Here is a 9,529-nt window from a genome sequence, read left to right as displayed (position 1 = left end):
ATTTGACCCACATCACTTTTTCTCCTTTTATCTTTTTTGCTTTTTCACCAAAATTTCCTTTTTATATTTTACGAAAGGCTTAAGACGAGGAATACTTCGGCCAAAAAAAAAAGATAAGCATAAAATATTGAATTTGGTTGTCTTTTGTTTTAGAAAACTTTTCATTTAGGGTCAAAGTACACATCCAATCCTTTATCTTTGTATAAAATTTGCCCCTTATTTTTAAAAAGTATATTTGTAGTCTTTTAATTTTAAAATCGTTAGTCTTAAGTGATGAGTTTTTTTATAATAATCACGGTTGTTTTGAGCATTAAATTTGATATATTAACATTTAAAAATATTTTCTCAATATTTAAGATCCCAATATTATTTTTTGTAATGATTTTAGAACTAAAGTACTAAATATACTCTTTAAAGTTAAAAGATTAAACTAAAGTTTTATGTAAAGTTAAAGGACTAAAAGTATACTTTAATTTTTTATTCAATGACATTACAAGCTTTTCATAAAATAAGGCAAAACAAATTTGGTGCTATCTTAAATAATCTTATTGAGATGAAAAATTGATTATTTATATCATAACTCACAGGACGCCCATCATATGCTCTCCTTTAAGAAAGATGCTTGGTGTCTGTAAGGATTTGAAGCCCAGAATTATGCCAATCTTTATGTTGGGGTTAAATTAAAAAAATCATTTTAACATTAAAGAAGAAAATAAATGATAAGTTCAATACATAAAATTTTTAAATCAGAGATGATTTTAAACTCGTTTATCATAAAAACATACACACAATGTAAAATTAGAAAAAGCTTTATAAAAAAAATTCTCCAAAACTAGAAATACTGGTTTGTGGATTATGAGGAAATAGGTCCCATATAAAATTCCGTCTAGCACAGTAATTCTCGGCCTTTCTCTGTGTTTAAGCAAGGTTAAAATTATTGATTAACCCCTGATGAGCCAATTATTTGTAATATATGGTGCCACACTTTTGGTATTCACAACACACTTGTAACATATTCATCACTATAGACTTTTGAAAGAACCAATGAGGATTTTAGGTTTTACTAGTTGTTAGAAATTTACAAGTTAAACGCATCAAAATCTAAATTTAGTTTTTTTTTTCAACCAAAAGAATATATTCATAGATTGTCTTGTGAGATTCATAAGTTCTTATAGGATATTAATAATTCCAAAGTAATCTTTAATTTTCAAATTTATAAGGCGTAATGAATGAAAAGCTTAATTAACATATACAGATTTTTTGAAAAAAAAAAACAAGAAGAAATCATTTGCAAGGGATCTTTCAGTATTTACAAGTTCACGGGTTACTCAAAAATACTACTTCAGTCATTAATATAAGACATATTGAATTAATTTGATTCCATTAAGAAAGTTAGGTAAATTAGTTAATTATAAGAAATATGACATATTTTTTCTACAACACTATAATCATCTTTCTTAATGTCCTCATTCTGTCTTCTACTTAATTATGATTGAGAAAATATCAAACTATTAAGAGGGCTAATTTAGAAAAAAATTGATAAGCATGAGAATTAAATCTTATATTTAGCATCCAAATCAACTCAATAATTAGGTCTTATATTAAAACGAGTCAAGTATATGCTCAAAATTTAAATGAGCCACTAAGCGTATAAATTGTTGGTCGAGATAGTAAGTAACGTTAATCTCATAATAAAGATAATACAAATTTGAATCCCAAGAAACATACTTATATATTGAAGGGTTTTAAGTTTGAAAGCTTTTACCCGATAGAAATTAGTCTTAAATCTAAAATAATTTTATATACTCTTTTTTTTTTTTTTGCCAATGAACTTGGGATACTCTAAATTCACACCCGAAAAAGTTTAAGTGATGTTTGCATAGTTAACAGTTGCATCAAAATAAGAAAATGTTGGGTTTTGTATAGCAAATTGAGCTATATATGAGCAATATCATCTCTAGCCATTGATAATGGCGGCTCCAATAACTGCCTCTAGTGGTGACTGACTCCGACTCCAGCCACTGAAGATAATGGCTTTGGCCACTTACGATGGCTCTGCATTAGTCATCGCTAATAGTGGCCTTAAAGTCAATGATGGTGGAAAGACGGAGGAATTATCTCCTTTCTTTTTAAGAAAAAAAGTAATTATTTTTTTAACAATTCATGATGATTTTTCATTTCATTTCAATTATTGGTATTAATGAGTTAATATGCTGCTTTCAAAAATTCAAATATCATATTCTTCTTAACAGAAGATAACAATGAAACCATGCTTATTGCTTATTTCCAAATATAATTATTATTCAATGAAATCGGACCCAATTTTTAATGACTCAGATTTCAAGAATTTTAAGATTTTTTATCAAGATTTCCTCAATGTTTGAATTATAAAATGTATGTATTTATCATATTTATAGTATTAACAAAGTTAGTAACATACACTTATCAACTTTTCTAAAACGATTGTTTCACATCCTCAAACTCTAAATAATGACATCAAAATCATGGATATATTACCAAAAGCAATCATATGGAAACAAATTTTCTGGGCAATTTCCTCCATACTTTTAGCAAGTTCTTCATTATATTCAAAATATAACAAAGATGGACAACCCTTAAAGCAAAATCATCCATGAGGATTTTTTGAAAAATCTTAGCTTGAATTTAAATTTATAATAAACTTTAATAAAGATTGATCTTTGGCTTATAGAAATTAATATTGTAAAATCAGATAATAATTTTCTTTCCAAAATTTTGTGACCCATGTCTTTTGTATCATAAATGCGGTCTAATGAACTGGTCAAACAGTAAGCACTTTTTGTAACTTATGAATAATTAATGGTAAGCTAAAGTATGTATTTGATTATTTAATTTTATAAATCGCTTCATTTGTTTCTTTAAGTTTAAAAAATATATTTTTAATTTTTTAATTTAAAAGATCAAACTAAAACTTTATATTAAGTTAAAGGATTAAACATATACTACATTCCTAAGGAAAAATTTCAAAAAAATGACTGTTGAATTTTGAAATTTCAAATAAAAAATTACCATAAAAATATGTTGTCATTTGCCTTTCAAATGTAGTTATTTTCTCTATGAGTGTAGTAACTACTGCTAATTTAAAATTTGAAAATTCAATAATTATTTTTTTGGGATTTTTCCTATTCTTAATGGTATTTATAAATTTTTTTTATTCTATATGACTATATTAATATTGTATGGATTATAAATAGACTATAAATTAGTCAAGGCCATTTAGCTTAATTGACACTAAATAGCTCCTAAATCTTCCTTAAATATAAGACTACACCAAAAATATGAATGGGAAGTCCTTCCAAAGGATGACAAAAAAAAAAGCATTATAAATATATATTAAGGGAAAGCGATGTTTTTAATACTTAAATTTACCTTAAACATCGATTTGATCTTAATTTAAATTTGATAATTATCAATTAAATCCCTAGTATTTCATAATTAACCTTAAAAAAATTATATCATTCTCACACATCTCTGTCAAACTATAATGATTACTTATATGTGGTTGTGAAATTTTAAAACTTAATTGAACAAAATTAAACTTCAAAGTCCAAATCATTAACTAACCAACTTGTGGACTAAGTTTCACTATCCTAACTTCCACTCCCTATTATAAAACATTTTTCAAAAGAAATAAGTTATCATTATTATAAATTATTAAATGGAGTATTAATTACTTTTATTTTAAATTGTCTATATTTAAAATTTGATACAATTTTTTCCGTTTGTAATTCCCAAGTTTAAATGTGAATAATTTTTAAAAAGATGTCTTCAAATCCCTCTTGTAAATTATAATATGAGTATAAGAATATTAGTTAAATTATTTATTTATCAAAAATATATGCCGGTTTCTCTAAAACACTTTATTTAATCAATTGCATTAAAATTAGAGAAAAAGATAGTAAAATACCCTCAAAATTACTAAATGACAAATTAGGGTAGATAAATTTCAAAATCCCAATTCAGACCCTAGGTACCATTTTGGAATTTTCAAATCTTGTAAAATGATAATATTGTCCTTACTGTCAGTGACTACTTCCATATAGCTATTGACTACTCTATTTTAACTATTGACAACTTTTGTTTTCAAAGTTCCAATGAATATTTTTATATAGCTATTGACTACACAAGAGTAGTAAATCATATTACTGGAGTAGTCAATAGCTTAGCAAGAGTAGTCATCAGAATTTAAAAATAAATATAGTCAATAGCTAAAAAAGAATAGTCAATACATAAGAAAGAGTAGTCACTAGAGTTTCCCTGACCAGTCACTGGAGTTCCAGTAACGTGTCATCAGAGTTTAAAAATAAATGTAGTCAATAGCTAAAAAAGAGTAGTCAATACATAAGAAAGAGTAGTCACTAGAGCTTCCCTGACCAGTCTATACATAAGAAAGAGTAGTCATCAAAACTCTGACAACCGGTCACCAAAACTCCGGTAACTGGTCGCGCGAAGCTCTGGTGGTATGTCGGCGGCAGGGTCGTCGGTGTCGGAGCTCCAGCGACCGAAATTGCTGATGTGGCAATATTTAAAAAAAAGTAAAAGGCATTTGTGTAATTTTACAAGATTTGAAAATTCCAAAATAGTAGCTGGAGTCTGAATTGAGATTTTGAAATTTACCTACTCTCTTTTGTCATTTAGTAATTTTGAGGGTATTTTAGTGTCTTTTTCCCTTAAAATTATCTCTTGATAAAAACTCCTTTAACATTAACATGCTCCATTAATAAAAATAGTTTAAGAAAAAATAAAAGTAAAGAAAAATATATTAGAGTCTTATATTTAGAACTAATCTCAATTCCCAACCAATTCTTATTACTCTGGTCCTTAATACCAGTCACTTATAACACATTCGCGCATACTAAAAAAAGTATTAGATTGACAAAAAAAATTTCAATTTTACCCTTGTTGAAGTCTCTCTCTCTCTCTCTCTCTCTCTAGTCTCCACATTTATCACCCACTCTCGTGTCTCCCATTCTTCTCCTCTTTTTAAAGGGAATTAAATAAGAATAAAATTAAAAAACAAGTATTTCTCCTGTCTTTAATATAAGATTTAATTTAAAAGTTGATATTACTCTTATATATAAAAACTATTTTACATGTTTATCAATTTTTTTCTTAAATTAATCTTATTGATATTTTCTTAACAATAATCAAGTAGGAGGAAGAGGAAATGAGAGAATTAAGAAATATAATTAAGATGTTTTAGAAGAAAACATACCACATTAACTAATTTGACTAACATTTTTAATTTATTCAAATTAGCTAATTATATCTTATATTACCTCTGATCCTTAATATAAGACCTTGTTTGACTTTTATTTTGATCCTAAATATAAGACTCCAATCTACTTTGTTTCTTATATTTATTCAGTTTTTCTAAGGTAATTTTTCTAATGATAGTAATTTTAACCAATATATTTAATTAGTAAAGATATTTTAAGAAAAATAATATATATTTATTATAAATAACTAATTTAACTTAACTTACTTTCTTAATTTATTTAAATTAGTTAACCAGTTATTAAAGATGGAAGTAACTTATACCGAGGACCAGTTTTTTTCTAAAATGGTTGACTTGAGATTGTAGTTTCCACGTGTTTGGAAACATAAATTCAAAGGGCAACTGAAGAAATCCACCCCCATTAATGCATCTAATCCCCACATTTATATCCGGGGATTTGCTGATAAACACGAACTTCAACAATAATCATGCTTTTCACCGAATTCTCCTTCAACTACATCTCTTTAAAAGCACATCACAATCCAAGACTTGCTTCATCCCTGTTCTGATCTCCTCTGTGTTTGTCCCCTTCTTAATTTCCCTCAAACCCAGAAATAATCATGCCAAGCCCAACCATGCCCAAGAAGATTCAAAAATTCTTTCACCATTGCCTCTCCAAGCTCAAAAACTCTCGTCCCCAGATCCACCCTGCTGCTTCTTCTTCTTCATCTCCGATCATGCGGATCCTCTCGGGTTGCAAGCAACCCAAAACCCCTTCGTTTGCCGTCTCCAGAGGAAACGACAACGACGCAGCTAGGCTATCAGATGTTGATCGTTTCCTCTTTGAGAATTTCAAATCTCTGTTCCTAGACGACAACGAAAATACTCCTGAGAATTATAACAACATCTCTACCAATGATGGAGTTTCTGAAGAAAATCGCGGAGGTCCGATAACAGGACCCCCTCCGCTCCGCCCGATGTCGCCAGATCTTCTCGGTGACGTCACTGAGTCTTCGGGTTCTCGGGAGAGCATCGTCCTATTGGCGTGGTCGGAGAACCAGTATGAGGATTTCCGGCGATCAATGAAAGAAATGGTGGATTCAAGGTTGAGGAATCACGAAAGGGTGGATTGGGGATTCATGGAGGAGCTCTTGCTTTGTTACTTGAACCTAAACGAGAAGAAGTCGCACAAGTTTATACTGAGTGCTTACGTGGATTTGGTCCACGTTTTGCGGGAAAGCTCGTCGGAAAAAGCTCCGGCAACGGCGAAGCCCAGGAGTGTTCGGACAATTAGGACCGGAAGGGAGATCGGGAGAAGCAGAGTTGCAATCCGGGCAATAGAGAAGCTGGACTGAATCAAGAAGAATTTTATTAGGATATTTTTTTTTTCCTTTTTCCTTTTTCGTTTTTTTTTTTCACTTTCTAAAATCTTCAGGGCTCAAGCATCAGTCAAGCATGCAATAGCCAATAAGAAGCAAGAAGCAATCAATCCTCTTCACCCTTCGGAGTCATGGACATAAATATATAAAATATATAAAAAGAAACTAATATTTCATATTATTTTTTGTCATGAATTCATAATGTGTGAAAATTTAAAAAAAAATTATAAGAAAACATTTTAAAATTCGTGAATTAATTATATTTAAAAATTATGTCGGCATTTTAAGAAAATGGCACCACCATAAGCCTAGACCACTTTACAAGGATCCAAACAAATCGCCCCACAAAATTGCAACGTCAAGAGAGGAAATTTGGACGGTGCTGTTTGGTAATTGGTATCTCCGCTCATGTGTCCTTAATTTTTAAAGGTAAATAAGTGGAATTACATTCAAGTTTCAAAGAAGAGATTTAATGTTCTAAAAGTCCATTAATAAATAAGAAACATATAATGATAAATTTAAGAATAAAAAATATAACAGATTTATGTTGTTCATTTATCATTTTTTTGCTCAAACTTATTTATCATCAATATTTTTAATAATTAAATTATTTTCTTGAGACATGGTGATAATTCTTCCCTCGTTTAATTTTACGTTTTGCACTTTTGGTCTACTGTGTGATGACAGTGAAGTTGCTTGGCCGGATGTGGAGGGAAGAAGAGGTGATATTCCCCCCCCCCCCCACACAACACTCGTTTTTATTATTACAAAGTGCATTTAAAAAGTTTTTATTTGGTTGAAATTGCAAAAAACGATATATAACCTCTACTCACAATTTTGCAAAAAATCACTATTAAAATTCTGAGAGGTGAAATAAAAAATTATTAAATATTTTTTATAACACCTTATAATTTTTATCATGAAAATTATATAAAAGGATTGGAAGGAGTACTTAACCATCAATTATTGAATTATGCATATTACGTCTTATTCATCATTTTTTAATGAATACTTCATCAATTTTTTTTAATGAAAAGAAAAAAGTTAATGTTTCATACAAAAGCCATTAATTGTTTTTTGGCCGGAAGAGCCACTGAATTAAACCATAAAAGAAAGGAATTTAGCCGAGTCTAATACTCATTATCCGTATTTCCCAGCAAAAGATTGTTTATTTTTCATCCAACTTAAAATTCAAATTTAGGGTTTTTTTTATCCTTTTCCCTTATTTTTATTCCCCGAATTGCAGCGTCGCTTCTTCGGTCTTCTTCTTTCCGATCTCACTCCGAGTCCTCAGTGTGCGAACACTCCGTGGCTTCGTCGTCAACGGAGCTCTCTCCGGCGATTTTCCGCGCAGGCCGTTGATCAAGTCCACGTAAGCACTCAGTATGAACTTGTATGACTTCCTCTCGTTCAGGTTCAAATAACACAACAAGAGCTCTTCCATAAATCCCCAATCCACCCTCCCGTAAATTCTCAGCCTCCGGTCCACCATTTCTTTCATCGATTGCCGGAGATCTTCATGCTGGCTCGCCGAGCATGCCAAGATGACGATGTTCTCCCGAGAACCGTAAGTCTCAGTGAGGTCGCCGAGAATATCCAGCGAAGTCCGGTCGAACGAAATCGATCCTGATCTCCGATCTCCCTGATTTTCTTCAGAAACTCTGTTAGTAATGCTGCTAGTCGCAGTAGCATCTTCTTCGTGCAGGAACAGAGACTTGAAGTTGTCGAAGAGGAAGCGATCAATATCCGATAGCGTAGCTGCGTTGTTTCCCCGTACTATTGCAATCGAATGGGTCTTGGGTTGCCTGCAATCCGAGAGGATCCGTGTCAGGGAAGACGAAGGGTGGATTTGGGGACGAGGGTTTTTAAGCTTGGCGAGACAATACTGAAGGAATTTTCGAACCTTCATTTTCTGGCCAACGAATTTTTGAAGCTTCTTCGACATTGTTGATGGAGCTTTATTTGCTGTGCTTTTCTAAAAGATGGATTTGGTTGAGGGAAAATGAAGGACGAAGTTTATGTATTTGAATTGTGCTGTGGTAAGACATTTATAGGTGAAGAAGAATCTGGAGAAAAGCATGACTTTTGTTGAAATTCATGCTTCTTGTTGAATCCCCAGAGATTATTAAAAGTGAGACTAGAATCTTGAATGACGGGATGGATTCCTTGACTTCCATATATCCCATGCCAAAGCCTCTGAACATGCTTTAGGCCTTTCCCACACCATCCCACTCATTTTTCCTTTTCCGTCAACTCTTCAATGTATTAAAATTATAAGTAATTATTTAGTAGAAATATATAAATGTTGACCAAAATATAAACATATCCGTCAAGTGTCAACACATCTCTCATAATACACCAAGAAACATGAATTTCTTTGAAATGACTTATTAAAAACATCTACTACCTTCGGCTCTTAATATAAAAATTAGATAACTAGTTTATAAATATTAAGAAAATTTGTTAACTTAGTTATTTGTAATGAAGAAATGTTGTCTTTTCTAAAATAAGTTTATTAATTATGTGCACTTAAATTAATACTTGATAATAACCCCTTAACATGAACAATCAACATGGAGATCGTTTGATGGCAAAATTGATAAATATTATAAACAAAGTGGATTAAAATTTTATAGTTAAAATAAAATTAAATCTCCATCTAATTCTCATATTAAGTATAAAAGGTAGTACTACCTCTAATCCTAATTATAAGAGCTAGTTGACTAATTTGATGAGATTAAGAAAAGAAGTTATGTTAGTTATTAGTAATAAATAGATGTTGTCTTTTCTAAAATATCCTTACTAATCAAGTGTATTAGCTAGAACTACCATTGTTAGAAGTACTATATTGAGAAAAAATACATAAATATAAGAGATAAAGTAGATTTGAGTC

The 9,529-nt window shown here is 30.6% G+C and overlaps 2 protein-coding genes across 2 annotated transcripts; one reads left to right on the top strand and one right to left on the bottom strand.

The window, feature by feature from the left end:
• Window positions 1-5,892: 5,892 nt before the first annotated feature.
• Window positions 5,893-6,768, top strand: LOC114728958 (transcription repressor OFP14-like). The gene has a single exon (XM_028915901.1). The coding sequence runs from the start codon at window positions 5,893-5,895 to the stop codon at window positions 6,610-6,612; it is 720 nt and encodes a 239-aa protein (XP_028771734.1). The 3' UTR covers window positions 6,613-6,768.
• Window positions 6,769-7,864: 1,096 nt separating this feature from the next.
• Window positions 7,865-8,581, bottom strand: LOC114728957 (transcription repressor OFP14-like). Its single transcript, XM_028915900.1, has one exon. It carries the CDS (start codon window positions 8,579-8,581, stop codon window positions 7,865-7,867), a length of 717 nt encoding a protein of 238 aa, XP_028771733.1.
• Window positions 8,582-9,529: the final 948 nt, after the last annotated feature.

Source organism: Neltuma alba, unplaced genomic scaffold (assembly GCF_004799145.2).
Source record: "Neltuma alba isolate B1F8T4 unplaced genomic scaffold, ASM479914v2 tig00012586_pilon, whole genome shotgun sequence".
NCBI classification, from domain to species: Eukaryota; Viridiplantae; Streptophyta; class Magnoliopsida; order Fabales; family Fabaceae; genus Neltuma; species Neltuma alba.
Note: the sequence above shows the minus strand (reverse complement) of the source record. Positions and strands in the feature narration are given on the sequence as shown.